At 43.3% G+C, this 15,792-nt stretch overlaps 1 protein-coding gene across 1 annotated transcript in view; it reads right to left on the bottom strand.

Moving 5' to 3' along the window:
* LOC102253473 (copine-4) overlaps positions 1 to 15,792 on the bottom strand; it is a 110,108-nt gene that overhangs the window by 41,843 nt on the left and 52,473 nt on the right. Inside the window, exon 5 of the mRNA XM_005863674.2 lies at positions 1,837 to 1,935. Coding sequence (XP_005863736.2) covers positions 1,837 to 1,935 — 99 coding nt within the window. The remainder of the gene's footprint in view (positions 1 to 1,836; positions 1,936 to 15,792) is intronic.

Below are 15,792 nucleotides of genomic sequence, written 5' to 3'. Positions count from 1 at the left end.
TAGGGCTTGGTCCAGTACATTCAATGAAGCAACTTCTCTGGATATATTTCTTTTTATCCTGGGGGTGACTTTACTAATAATTTAGTGTTGGTTTTCATGTGGCCCCGAAACTCTCCACGCCTGCTTGTATATGAAGGTCTGTGTGTTTGACAAGTGTCTTGCAATGCCTAGTACATGATAAAGCATATAAAGCAGGTTTTATTGCAACTACACAGAAGCTGCCCTTGAATTTCCAGACCAAAAGTATGTATTCAACAAATGGTCTGATTCAGGTTAAGCTTCTAATTCTAAAGAATGTTAGTGTCTTTCCATCTAGTCTGGTTACAACTTGACCTTACAGCTATAAGAAGAGACTTGAGCCCTAGCCAGTTTGGCTCAGTGGATAGAGCATCCGCCTGCGGACTGAAGGGTCCCAGGTTCAATTCTGGTCAAGGGCACATATGGGCTCAATCCCTAGTAGGGGATGTACAGGAGGCAGCCAATCAATGATTCTTGCTCATCATTGATGTTTCTACCTCTCTCTCCCTTCCTCTCTGAAACCAATAAAATATATTTTAAAAAAAATAAGAGACTTGAATAATGACTTGGGGCATCGTCTCTATACTTCTGACCACACCAGGGGCAAGGTCCTACCTCTAAGGGAAAAGACCTTTTCAAAGCCGTTGCTGTCACTCCTTTTTACTCCTGGGGGACAATGGGCTTCAGAGTAAGAATGGCAGGTATTTTGAATCAAAACCCAAAGCAAGGTGTAAGTGCAAGTACCTCATCTGGGAGGTAATATCAGAAAGCACCAACAGAGTGGGAAACTGAGGGAGGGGAAGCACTCAAAAAAGGGTTCATTATCAAGTCAGTTACCACTGGGGCAACCAGGGCTTATTCCTGCCGGGAAACTGCATAGAACACACCTGAGTTTTGCCACCTTTACACTTCAACTCCCAGGAATCATTTGTTGAGGGTTGCTCCCTGGTTAGAGTTACATCTCCCCCCACACTTTGCAGCCCACTGTGGGAACAGGCAGACCAGGCTCCAGCAGCCAGAGAAAGCCCTCAGGCAGAGAGATGTAGGTTCTGCAGCTGGAAGTTGGGCAGGTGAACACGAAACAGGTAAGAGCAGAAGTTACGCATAGGCCAGAATCCAGATAACAGCAACTGACTGATAAAGTGACATATATGTGTGCAATACAGCACAGTACATGCATCCGAGAGAAACACAGAGGAGGTTTAGGATTCTGTGTGACACAATGAAACCCCTGTTTGCCTCTGTGGTACGTGATACTGTTGGGTATATGTCTTGGCACCCAAAGAGTAATATGGTGGACCTATATGAAGATCTGTTACCCATAATAAAAATTTGGAGGAATCAAATAATCTCTCCAAATGTACAACTGGAAAGAAAGTCAGTACTGCTTGGAAAGTTCTAGCTATGTGCAAGGCAGTCCGGTAAATGCATATCGTGGATTATTTTATTTAATCTTCACAAAATTCTATGAAATTGAGACGGTTACTACATCCAGTTTTTTAGGTGAGAAAGATGAGGCACAGAGAGATTAAGTCACTTGTCCAAGGCTACTTAGCTCAAGGAAATTAGAAATATTCTCATCTAACCTCTTCATTTTACTGATGCAGAAACTGCACCACACTGGGGTGGTGTCTTGTCCAGGTCACACCAATTGCCTTGGGTTGGGCTAGTACTTGAAACTAGGTACTGAAATCCCACCATAGTCCTGCTCATCCCATTTAATCATATATTGACGTCTGACCTCCAGCTGTTCATGCGTAGCTGGGTGCATCAGGAGAGAAGTGTCTGGAAAAAGGCCACGAATGGTTTACCACGTACCTGCTTCCCTTCCATTGCTCCTTTCATCTCCTTGAATGTCGAGGTGAATTCTCCAATGAAGTCATGTTTGCCGTTGGAGTCCCAGTCCCATACTATGCACTACAAGAGAAGAGAAGTTATTATCACTATTTTAAATTAAGATGCATCCAGAGTATCTGAAGACAGTGCAGACTTTACAAAAAAGAGCCGATGAAACACGCTTGGTCTGGAACAAAAGCACAGCAGTCTAGGACTGCCGCATGTGGGATGTAAGATTCCTTTAGTTTCTATAGTGATGCAGTAGTGACTAATAATTTGCATAATTGTCAGGTAAGGCCAGTAAGACCAAAAGGGAGATAAGTGACTTGCCGAAGGGACCATCTAGAGAATGAAACCTGGAATTAAAAAAAATATATATTTTTTTATTGATTTCAGAGAGGAAGGGAGAGGGATAGAGAGTTAGAAACATCAATGATGAGAGTCATTGATCAGCTGCCTCCTGCACACCCCCTACTGGGGATGTACCCACAACCAAGGTACATGCCCTTGACTGGAATCGAACCTGGGACCCTTCAGTCCGCAGGCTGACACTCTATCCACTGAGCCAAACCAGTTAGGGCATAGCCAGCTAATTTTTAAGTTGCTGATTTTGTATGGCCTGCGAATGATGTTATAAATATCCAAATGGCCCTTGGCAGATAAAAGGTCCCCATTCCTGCTAGCAGATGGCCTCCCTGGTGTACACCTAGAATCTGTGTCTATAGTTTCTACCATGTCAGCTTATGTTTAACGATATGAATGGGGTCATGTTAATCACACTATCTTTTTCTATTTTTTTCTGAAGGCAAAAGAGCAATGTTAAGAAAAATGAGTAAGAAGGCAAAATGTGAGATCTTTAACTGTATCCACATTTGAAATGGGTGGAACATGGTGACAGGTAAGTCACACTGCTAAATATCAGGCATCCATCACACTTAAGATGTTTACTTCTAACAAGAGGGCTCCTGCTAACAATGTTAAAGCTAAATTTGGGGCTCCCAGGCTGTTGGGAGTGGCTCCCGTGTAGAGTGGCTCAGATGAGATCAGCAGCCATCCCTCTGCTTGGCCACATACACTTAGAAGAGGAAGTTCCCCATTTTTTCTTTTTCTTTTCTTTTTTTGTTTTGTTTGTTAATCCTTTCCTAAGGATACTTTTCCATTGATTTTTCAGAGAGTGGAAGGGAGAGGGAGAGACAGAGAGAGAAACATCGATGTGAGAGAGACACATTGATTGGTTGCCTCCTGCACGCACCCTGACCAGGGCTGGGGATTGAGCCTGCAACTGGGGTACGTGCTCTTGACCGGAATTAAACCCGGGACCCTTCAGTCCATGGGCCAACACTCTATCCACTGAGCCAAACCAGTGAGGGCCCCATTTTTTTCCAGGGTGGAGGCTGGACTAGGGTCTCAAGTACTTTAGATAATGCTTTTACATTGTAAACCAGTGATTTGCATCAAGGAAGTCCCAGACCTCAAATAAGATCAAGGCAGCAAAGGATGTTTTCCTTAGAATACTGAGATTGTAAGAGGCAGCCTGGTCCTCCCTCAGAACGTACATCCCATTGGCCAGTCCTGCCTGGAAAACTCAAGCTATAAATCTTTTTTCTGATCCCGTGGGATGCCCCACAAACCTAAAATAAAAGAGGTCCAAAAGGAGACATAATTTCCCCCTAAATTTATTCCTGCTCATTTATTTTCTATCACAGTAAACTGTACCAACACCCGTCCTGTTGCTACAAAGAGAAAACTGGGTATCATTCCTGACAGTCCTCTCTCCCCTCACACTCCCACACTGACTCCTGTGTGTTCTGTCTTCTAAATAAGGCCTAACTCCAGCTCTTCTCTCCATTCGCACTGCCCCTCCTCACCTGCATCACTGTAACAGCCCCCCCCTGGTCTCCGTGCCTCCCTCATGCTCCCTCTCCACCCCTAGTCCAATACTCACGCTCATTGCCTGCTTAAACCAAAATGTATATAGGTAATGGATTTTCCAAGGCCTTCCATGATCTTACTCCCTAAATATTCCAAAATTCGCCCTTTATAATTCATGCTACTGTATTGTAAGGTTCTCTAATTTGAGGTTGGTTGGAATTAAAAGCATTTGCTAAGACTTTTTTTTGAGGCATCTTAAAGAAAAACTAATTTCTCAGCTTTTGCTCTCTCTTTAGCTGTGGAGGCTTTGGTAGATTATTTTGCTCACAAACTGTATTAATAAGCCCTTTAGTTTTGAAACAGAATGGATTAAAATAACTCAGAATGGAAGAGGCTAAGACAAAAGGGGCTAAACTGCTCTGCTGAGTAAAGCAATGGTGAAGTTGAGCTTTCCCTTCATAAGGAGAGACAGAGTGGGGCTCAGGGAGGGGGCTCAGGGGAGTAGGTTGGGAAGAACCTAGGGCAGGATTCATCAGAGGCTGAAGATGGGCCTACCATTGGACAGGAGGGTGGTCATGAGAGGCCGGTAAGGAACTCTTGAAACTGCCAATTCTCAAGGTCCAGTTTTTACATATCCCTCCGTGACCCTTTCTACTTCCCCTCTGCCATTATCCCCGACACTCCCAGAGTGACCTGGAGAATAAAGGAGAGGGGCTGTGTCCATGTTTGGGGACAAGCACCCCAGGGAGCAGTTTGAGATAGCCCACGTGATGATTGAGAACTGAGTGGAGAGCAGGACTGTGGAGAAAGAGCTTGAGAGATGAGAACTAGGAGTAGAACTCCCCAGACATACTGGGGAGGGTGGTCGACTTCTACAGTCACATGGCATTAGAATTCATGTGACCTTAAACAAGGTATCTTATTTAGATTTTAAAAGAAATTTTGACCCCAGAAAGTTGGAGAATAACAATATTCAATTAAAAATCATTACTTAGCCCTGGCTGGGTGGCTCAGTTGGTTGGAGCATCGTCCTGTACACCAAAGACTGCAGATTTGATTCCCGGTCAGAACACATACCTAGGTTGTGGGTTCCATCCCCTTTCCAGGTGCATTAGGAAGACAACCAATTGAGGTTTCTCTCTCTCTCTCTCTCATTCTCTTCCTCTGTCAACATATCTTCAGGTGAGGATTAAAAAAAAATAATTACTTAATTGACACTAACTCTTTGGTCATTCAATGTTCACTCCACTGGTAGATGCTAAAAGCAAGCTATCAGTAGTAGCTTTTCTGTCAAGTAGTGAGGGCAATACAGAGTCCCCAGGTGACCCATGAAGGACATATGTGTGTACAAGTCACAAACTCCTGTTGTTACCAGCCACTGAGATTACTATAAGCATAACCTAGTGAAGGAAACATTTAAGTACTTAAAACACTGTCATATGAAAAGGTATTTCAATTTTTGACTCCAAAGGGGGGTGGGCATTTTCAAGAGGAATTCATAAAGAAGTAACAAAGAAAGCATTTACCAGTATTTATACCTGTCTAAAAACAAAATAATCTGTGAAAGACTGAATGTTTCATTTCTGGAAAGTTCAAATAGAAACTGCAGGACTACACGTAGTAGTTAAATGTAGTAGAGAAAGTTGAAAAGAGAATGTTACAGGGGACTCAGTGAGATGTTCATTGAACTCACTTATAAGATGAATTATAGTTGCATAGGTTGCAAAATAAAGTCAATGAAAGGCTTAGCTCCTTCTGGCTGAGATGTCAGACCATGCACGGTAGATTTGGTAGGAGAGACGAGAATGTCCTACCTCATTTATTCTAATGGACAGTGGAAGCAATCAATGATCCAGTCATTTGGAAAAATTGCTCAGGATGTGCATGTGAACCTCACATAGTCAAACACTGTCTATTGATCTGCAGTACTTATAACCAGGTGCTTTTCTCTGTTTGCTAGTCCCTCCCTGCTAACCCTGACACATATTTATTACCCGGAGCAAGAAACAAGAAAACTTGCTGGGCCTGGACATAGAAAAGAGGTGCGCTCTTCCCTAGGGGAGCACCCCCCTGCCTGTCAGCTTCCCCTCCCCTCCCCCCCACAGGCACTTATCTCCTAACCTCTAAGGGACCCCAGGAGACTTGCAACCAGGGGAGCAATGGGCAGCAGCAGGTCGTCCTGGGCTAACCCCTGAACCTGTCTCCAAGGCCCCCTTTTCTCTGACTTCCCAGTGAGCCAAAGCAGCCCAGCCTGGGGCTCTCCTTTTGCTTCTTCTATGCCCTTCCTAGTTTCCCATTCCTAAGTGTGTTTTTGCTGCAGGCAATAAATGCTTGCTTGCTTTGCAAAAAAAGAAAAAAGAAGAAAAGAAGGGTGGTTCCTGGGACTCTACTTTAAGGCTCACAGCTTTGCCTCGTAGTAAATACAGCCATGGAATGTCTGACAGTCACATCCTCACCCCTCTACCTTTGGGAAGGAGCAAATAAGAAGGTGAAGGGGACAGAAGCAAATAAATAAAAGGATGTGGATTGAGCAGTACAGATTGTTGGTTACAGAACAGCCACAGAGATGTAAAGTACAGCATAGGAAATATAGTCAATACTATTGTAATAACTATGTATGGGGCCAGGTGGGTACGTGAAATATTGGGGGGAACAGTCTATAAAGTACATGGTTGTCTACCATTCTGTGGTACACCTGGAACTAATACAGGATAATGTTGAATGTAAAGTGTAATTAAAAAATAAATAAAAGAAGGGAAGTGGAAGCAGCCTTCTTAACACGCCCCTGCATTGGGAAAGAGGATAGAAGTTTCCTCCTTTAAGCGAAGGGGTGTAACTCTTCCTGCCCCACTAGCCACAGCAGAATAGTGAAAAAGCAAGAGGGGATGGACACATACTCTGGTTTGTCACAAAATCTTAAGTGAAACCACTTCCTCCGTTTCTTTGCCCTTTCTTAGGTTTCCCATCATGCTTTAGTTACTGCTCCTCCTTCCATCTGCCAAGCACTGCAGTCAAGGTGTCTATAATGAGCTCTCTGGGGCAGAGGGAGTGACTCCCGAGCTGGAGGAAGAGCCAGGCTTGACAGCATCCGGTCCTGGCCTCCCAGGGGCAGGCACCGCCCCTGACATGGGCCTGCTCCTTCCATCGGCTGGCATTTCACACCGTGGCAGTGGCAGAATTCTGTTTTGACCTTTCTCAGAAGGGATCCCCAAGGAAGGAAGACACAGCGGGGCAGAAAAATAAAAACACTGTCTTTCCCTCTCTCCCCGCCAGGAAGCGGGCGGTAGCAGCTCTGAGGGGCTGACAGAGGAACAGGTCTTGGTGAAAAGTAAACAGATGCACTGCCCTGCAGAAACCCGACACAGAGGCAGGTTCTCCGTGTGTGAATCGAGGAGGAGCCTTGACAGACCTGCGGGGGATCAGAAGCTCAAAAACTATCTGCAAGCCGGAGAGCCTGCTTGAGTCCTTACAGCTTATAGTGCAGCTTCGGTATTCCGTCTGAACAGGTCGGAGCTCGGCAGATGGTCTCATCAACTCCCTCCTTTTACAGAGAAGGAAACCGATGGCAGAGGAGGCAGTGACTTCTGCAAGTTCACCGAGTGCAGGGCTGGGGCTAACATCCGGGTCTCCTGCCTCCCTGATCTCACCACTGCTAAACAAATACCAAATTGTAATAATGAAAACATACCTCCGCTTACTATGTACCGGACTTCCTAGCTATGTACTGCTCTGAGCACCTCGTATATATCAACTCAGCTTATTCATCATTCCGCTCATTTTCCAGTGAGATAACCGAGGCACAGAGAGGTGAAGTACGTGTCCCAAGATGACACAGCTAACGCTAGGTATCTTTGAACTAGAAGCTGAATTTCATAGATTGTCTTACCTCATCAATGTGTTTATGGCTTTTAATCCTTTAAGATAACACAGAACTGACAATATTATTATTATTACCCTTTACTGGTAAGGTAATTGTCATTCAATGGGGTCATTCACAGGCTTAGAGAGGTTAAGTGACTTTACTGGACACTTGGAAAGTGACCAAGATTCTGACTCAGTTTTCTCGGAAGGGTCCCAAGAATCTACCTTCGAAGCAAGCAACTGGCCAGTTTGGATGCACGTGGTCCCTAGATGTATTGAGAAGCATTGGACAGGAAACCCAGGAGTCTACGGTTTGTGACAATGGCGGCAATAATTACAATTAGGGTAATTATATCATGGCTCACACTGCCTTCTTCAAGTCAATAAGAAAGCCGACCACAGATAAAAAACAAAATTCAAGGGCCATGCTGGCTCCTAAACGATCATTCAATGCAGCGCTGCTCTGAGCAGGCAAACAAAATCCTAAAATGTTATGCTCATGAGTGTTGGACTGCGAGATGTCCAGGAGGGAAGGGCACCGCTTACATTGGCTTTATCTTGCCAGCTCACACATCTCTGCGGGACCGCAGCCAAGCCCAGAGACGGTCCACAATGAAGTGTGTCACTCCTGGAAGCTGTCTTTGGAGATTTATGGCTTCGTGAGACTTGGTTAGTTCAGATAAGCTTCAGAGGCTCCCAAACGCTTGTCCAAACCTTTTTAACTTCATACCTCGCTACTCTTTAGGAAGATGGAAACTCCTATGGCTGAGTGGGCAGAGCGGAGAGGCCGGCTTTGACAGTGACATATGCCTCTGGCTTTCTACAAGAGCTCTAGCTTCATGACCTGAGCCACTTACTCTGCATTGGCTCAACCTCTACCAAGCTGACAGCTGTAAGATCTATCTAGGAAGCTGACATTCCATTTGAGCATCTCCCCATTTGATTTCTACACCATATAGATCTACTTTAACAGTTGTGGATATTTCCCCTGGAAACGTCAAGCTAAATTTTTTTTAAAAATTAAATTCTTATTTGGTAAGAGGAGGAGGGGAAGACTTCCTAACCCAATTGAAAAAGGCGAATTCCAGTTGAATGATGAGCCCTGAGTAAATGCCCTTTGACCGACTGAATAGGGGTGATATGTGCAGTGTGAGCTTTATTTAAGTCCTGCTGGTCAGAGGTCACAACTCCCCATGCTTTTTGTCCTGCCACTTCAGTTGTTTCTAAGAGCATTTGAGCTATTTCTGTGTACCAGGCACCCATTGCCCAAGTTCTTTAAGCACATTTTACTTAATCCTCACAACAACCTACTAGGCAGGCATTGATCACACTTTGAAGAAAACTGAAGGTATAGTAGGTAACATTTCTGAGGCCATTTATCTTAAAAATGGTAAGGTGGGGATCTGAACCTTGGTCTCTTAGGAAAGAGTCGGTGATTTTCCACACACCATAATGTCTATTTATTCATCACTGAATGAACACTTACTGAGTATCTGCTCTGTTTTCTGTAAATTTCTGAGAACACTGATTACATTATAGTTAATACAGAATGCTAGCTCACTATTTTTATGAGGTCAACTCACCCCAGCATTTACCAAGTCCGAGAGCACTCTATAGAATTTCTTGGTTGGATTGACTTTCTATATGCGAATCAGAGATATAAAGTACTTTAAAAAGGAATGACATAATAAGACTAGCGGTGTAGAGAGATCACTCTGGCTGCTTAGTGGAGTATGAATGAAAGGGAGAAACAGAAGTCCAGTGAAGGCCTGTGACACGGGAAAGATTACAGAGGTGTTAAGAAAGTAGAAATGATAGGTCTCAATCTCTAAGTAGATGTTAGGGTTGAGAAAGAAGAAGAAGAAATTGAGGATTATCCACCTAAGCTTCTGGCTTGGGTTATCCAATGTACCATTTGCCCAGATGGGAATCCCAGGAAGAAGAACCAAGGGATAGTTGGAGGGGAAGGGGTAGTTTGGAATTTGGCCATGCTGCTTGTTGAGTCCCACATTCCTGACCTCTAACAAACACCATAATTTTCTGGACTCATGACAGGTAGTCATTGTTTCTTCTAGCAAAATGCCCGTGTCCTTGTTTCTAAACGAGTCGTGCTGCTTGTGGCTTATTGATTGCTATAATTTGATGCCTGAAGACAACCTTTCATTGGGTCTCCGAGGAGGAAAAGGCACGTGAAGATCAGGAAAAACACACAGATGATTCCATTTGTATGGCTTAATCGGTCTGGAAACCACAGGCTGGCAACACGGGACTCACTGTCAGCCAGGAGGAAGTCTTGGCACAGCCAGGCAACTTGATTATTGTGTATTTCCAGCATAAGCTCATTTACTTGCTTCTCTTGTTTAATTACTGCTTATGCAGCCATCATAGGAGTTCATGACTTGGAAGTTTTTTTAAAAAAGGGGCAAAACAAATTCTAAAAACATGGAGAAATGAGCCACTCCTAACCAATCACATGAAATGATCTGTGGAAAACAGTTTGTTGCTGCCATGTCCAAGCCAAGTCTGGGTGTTTAAATTGGACTAATCATCTATCCCTAAGACAATGTGAAATAAACTCAGGTATTCTAGTCGGATTCACTAGACTATTCGGGTTCCTCTTGCTTCATCACTGCCATTGACTTTGGTCCATGTGCTGTTCTAGCATCTATAATGTTTCTTTGGCTTGCTTGGGCATCTAGCTTATCCTTTGAGCACAACAGGGCCTGCAATGCTCAGTACTCGTTAGGGCCTAGAAATCCTCGGGAATCTTCTCACTCACGCCTTCTTTTGGGGCAACTATCACATCTGACCAGATCTGGATCCTGAGTCCCCATCCATTGGCTTTTGAATAAAGCCTCGTGTAGACTTTACTTCAAGCACCCTTGAAACCAGGCTTAAACTAATTCAATTCTTCTTGTTTTATGAAATTTCATTTAGTTATTTGCGATAGGGTCTCTGTCACTTGGCCTTTCTATGCAGACTCAGCCAGTCATGGTCCCTCTGAGCATCATTGAGTTATGAGGCATATTCATCTAGTATGAGAAAAAGAGTTTGGAAGTTCCTGGATGATACAAAAAGAACCAAAATTTTTTACTAAGTGGTTAGTCTAAAATAGTACTGAGTGAAACTTGTCTAAGAGAATAGTTTCTTCTCTTCTAAACAATAGTAACTATAGACAGACTTTGAGTAGAACACTTTCATAAGAGATAGAAGGATTTGGTTCTATGAGCCAGCCAAATAGATATCCTATTCTTTTCATCTGGATGAAGTCAGAAACACATTAGCAAGATGGACAAGGAGAGAGCTGAGATTTTGACATTATTAAGCAGGACCACTGACCTGTCTTATCAGGCTTATTACCCAAGTAATTGAACCTTTCTTCTTTTTCCATTTCTATCACTGGACAGACCAATAGCTTTATTTGTCTTTGAGGAGATGAAACAGAACTTCTTTACCTGGAAGTGTAAACCCATCCATACACTGATGGGAACAGCCCTTCTGTAACAGCCTCATCAATAACTACTTTGGGAGGCCAGCAAAAATAGTGAAAACTATTAGAAACTTCTGGCTATCATAACAGTCAATGTATTTTCAATGGCGTTTTTTTAAATAAATGGAGCCAAGTTTCCATCTAAATTCCATTCTCTACATCAAAGCTATCATATGAAAGAGGAGACATTAAAAAAACTTATTAATCCATATAGTAGCAAAGCATTTTAAAAGTTCATTCCACAGAGTACCAATTCTGCAGGAGGTTAATAGGCATTAATGAAAAATAAAAAAGGGCTGGATCCTCAAATACGTTTGGGTTACCCTGGGATAATAGAAGTTAAACAGCTTTCTCTATTGTAGGGTTTGCCAGAGCCTTTGAAATGTCAATGTGCTGGGCACAGTTACTAGAGTGAGGCAAACCAGCAACCAAGGGTACAAAATTTAAGGAAGCACTATTCTCAGAGCACTGCAAGTGAAGAGTTTTTCCTTGCAGGAAGCTGAGATTGAGTGCTTCCTTAAATTTTGCAACCAATATACCTGTTACCTTACCCTAGTCCAGCTCCTGTTAATGTGCACTATGAATAATTTTCAAGATTAGGGTGTACTATACAGCATTTCCCAATTTATATGGCCAAGGAACTTGTATGTGCATTGGTATATAGGTAAAATGTGTCATGAGATTAGTGTCTTGTGAAAAGAAGTTTGAGAAGTAGATTTATTTTTTTCACTCATTCAATAAATAGTTTTTGAGCATCTAGTATGGTACCAAATAATAGCAGGACACTGGGGATATGAAAAGAAAGAGGAAATAGTCCCTTTCCTTAAAATGTTGACATTTAACCCTGGCCAGTATTGCTCAGTGGTTAGAGTGTCAGCCCACGCACTTAAAGGTTGCAGGTTTTATCCCTGGTCCAGGTTGGGGCGCATACAGAAGGCAACCAATCAATGTATCTCTCTCACATCGATATTTTCTCTCTCCTCCTACTCTTCCCCTCTCCTCCCTCCCTTCCACTCTCTAAAAAAACCAAATCAGCCCTAACCAGTTTGGCTCAGTGGATAGAGTGTCGGCCTGCGGACTGAAAGGTCCCAGGTTCGATTCCGGTCAAGGGCATGTACCTTGGTTGCGGGTACATCCCCAGTAGGGGGTGTGCAGGAGGTAGCTGATAGATGTTTCTCTCTCATCGATGTTTCTAACTCTCTATCCCTCTCCCTTCCTCTCTGTAAAAATTAAAAAAATATATTAAAAAACAAACAAACAAAAAAAACCCCAAATCAATGGAAAAAATATCCTCGGGAGAGAACAACAACAACAAAAATGTTGAAATTTAGTGGGAAAAATTAGTCCAAGAATACAGTTTAGTAAGTGCCACACTAGAGGTGCTTCTAATGCAGAGTACTGTGGGATTGGACAGCATCTGACTCATACTGGAGTTTGAGGAAAGCCAGCAAAGGATTTGCAGTGGGCCTGAGCAGGGAAGCTGAGTTTTGAAGAATAAATGCAATGAATCCTGGGATATGACAGGGTGACAAGTCTGCCAGGCAGAAGGAACAGCACGTGTGCGCTGTGTGTCCTGGGGTAGGAGAACCTGCGGTGTGTCTGCTGTGAAGGGGCCATGGAGGAAGACAGCTGTCATTGCAATCACTGTCTTTACAGAAAGGGTATCCTGGGAGGTTCCTAAGAATGGAGCATTAAGAGCATGTGCATGGACACATGTATATATACACCCTTCACAGACCAACGTGCAACCAGCAGGACAATCAACAGAACGAGGAAGAAGATCAAACTCCTAGTCATGCCTATAGGGCCCCAAAAGTCTCTGCCCACTTTTCAAGCCTCACTTTCTCCTCGCCTGCCTCTCTCCCTCTCCCTCTCAGGGCTTCCACCACACAGACATTCCTTCATATTCCTGCTTCTGTCAGGGCCTCTGCACATGCTGTTCCCTCTGCCTAGAATGTTTTTCTCAGTTTTCCTAGAAATTCTGTTTAAAAGTCAGGGTATCAGCTTAAATGTGCCTTCCTCAGGTAGTCAAACTTGATCTTGCTTGTTTTAAACTCTCTTCTTTCCCTATACTTTATTGAACATCTTGGATCATGTGTTTTCATATAATAATCCCTATAACGATTACCTGATGAATTTCTGTCTCCCCCATAAACTGTAAGTTAGCTCCAGGGACAGCAACCACTTCTGTTTCACTTACCATTTTATTCCAAACAGCTGGCACAGAACCTTGTGCACTGTAAGTATATTTGCTGAATGGCTGTGTGCAGAGTTGATTAGCTCTCCAGTGTAGTGTGGGGTTGTTGCTGGAGGGGACCCATTTCCTACCCATGTGACCAGTTACCACCAAGGGACTGTGACCTGTTTGCCCTCTGGGCTGAAGTGGATAAGAAGGGGCCGTGCTTTCTCCTCTCTCTCCCTATAGTACATTAGCTGGAGTGAAGGATTTGAAGGCTTTATCAGTGGTTCTCAACCTTCTGGCACTTTAAATACAGTTCCTCATGTTGTGACCCCAACCATAAAATTATTTTCGTTGCTACTTCATAACTGTAATTTTGCTACTGTTATGAATCGTAATGTAAATATCTGATATGCAGGATGGTCTTAGGCGACCCCTGTGAAAGGGTCGTTTGACTGACAAAAGGGTTGCGACCCACAGGTTGAGAACCGCTGCTTTAGATGGAGCTACAAGGTGAGAAGATATGGATTCCTGAGTCACTGTATGGAGATTGTCCATGGAACACCCAATTAGATTATCCATGGCTGAGAAATAAGCTTTCATTTTACTAAGCCACTGATAACTCAGTTTTTAAAAAATACATGTAAAAAAATGGAAGATTAAAAAGTAGTCCAGACATGATCAGAAGAGAGTTGGCTCTCTAGACTACATCAGCCAAGGCTTTTAAACAACATTAAATAAAGAGGAGCCGGGACTTAACAGAAATCCTACTTTTATCTTATTTATGTTTGTTCAAATAAACTGTATAGTGAAATGATGACAACCTTCACTCCAGACCATGGAGTTGATTATTCTCCCCTCATCCAGTTAATTCATGAGCCCCTGCTAGACTGTTACAAATGCCCTCCTGGGCTGGACAAAAAAATGCCTGACTTTCAATAACAAGCTTCTCATGCTCAGAATGAGTGACACTAGGTTAGCATAGCTCCTTTAAGAATGTTGCTTTACCAAGATCTGATTTTGAGTGTGCAGTACATTATATGAGTGTAATCCTTCTATTAAACCAACTCCTCTTTGCCCTTTTTCTCTCTTCTTTCACAAGTTTTTTTGAGCACTAACCATGGCCCAGGTACTGTGCTAGTCACTGGCGATAAAATGATGAACAAGACAGTCATCACATCTGCCATCATGCAGCTTACAATCTAGCAGGAAAGACAGACAACTAACTAAGCAATTACAATGCAGGATGATAAGGGCTATTGTAGAGAGTGCCCAGGGTGCTATGGGAACACTGTGCAGGGCCAGTAGAGCAGATGCTATCAGTATGTTCTACCCATATCACCATTTTGGGGCACACCAACTCTTGATATCCTTTCACTCCCAACACCCAGCACATATGTCTTTGTTAGCGGACCATCGCTAAGCTACCAGACTTTTTCCCGTGTGTGTGTGTGTGTGTGTGTGTGTGTAGTACTTGAAGTTTTGGGGGGCAGCCCTTAACCAGTGACTGGCATGCGGAAGTTTAAATGTTGTCCCTGAATGAGACAACTCTGAGATGTGACTACGCAGTTTCCAGATATTCCTGGTAGGACTGAGCCAAATTTCCCACTTTCGAGACTGCTTGATATCTTATCCTTGCTTTGCCTCCTTCCCTTCACTATTCCCTCTTGCCCATCCCCCTATCAGTTATTCCTCGGAACACATTTACATGAATCCTTATTTCAGGGTTAGCTTCTAGAGGACCCAACCTATGACAGGCATCTAACCCAGTCCAGAAAGTCAGGGACGACTCTTGAAAGATAAGCCACTGAAGGTGATGTCTGGTAGTCAACCAACTGTACGGGGAGTGGGTGGAAAAGAAAGAAGTTACAGGACATCCAGACATTTCTCCTGGAGAAGTTGTGATTGGGTACAAATTACTTTCCTGAATCCATCTTCATTTTCCCTTTTGGCAAATGTTATGGTGAGCTCACATCTTCCTTAAGCTCTATGTCAATGATACAAAAATACCTGTTTCCTCATGATCAATATTTACCAGGGGATTTCTTTTTAAAACCACAAAACAAAATATATTTGTCCTCCTTCTATTGATGGATTCATTGCCTGTATCAGCCTGAATAATGCCTTGGCAAAAATGGGAGCGGGCTAGTCCATTAGACTTCATCATATAAATTATCCTTGATGGAGACGGTCCCTCTTCATCAATACTGATGTGGCTGTGTCATCAATTTAATAGCTGAATGCTAAGGACCATTAAACCTAGCACTGCTTGCCATACCATTATTTATAATAGTGCCCGAGAGTAACATGTAATTAATTCTGTGACTGATTGACAAAGGAAATTGCAGGGTAATTAATCATATTGTATAAACACTTGTCACTGGGCTACATGCGGGATGAGAAGGTTGACTTGTGATGTGTCAGCACTTCCCTGTCTAGATTGTTGTTCTGGGCTCCTGTGAGGCCCAACACTGAAAGGGACTTGATTTCAGATCCAGATTTAAAGCTGGTTGCTGCACCTTAACCTTTAACCTAT

This window comes from Myotis brandtii, unplaced genomic scaffold (assembly GCF_000412655.1).
Source record: "Myotis brandtii unplaced genomic scaffold, ASM41265v1 scaffold18, whole genome shotgun sequence".
Lineage (NCBI taxonomy): Eukaryota > Metazoa > Chordata > Mammalia > Chiroptera > Vespertilionidae > Myotis > Myotis brandtii.
The sequence above is the reverse complement of the archived record's forward strand: the minus strand, read 5'-3'. Positions and strand labels throughout refer to the sequence as shown.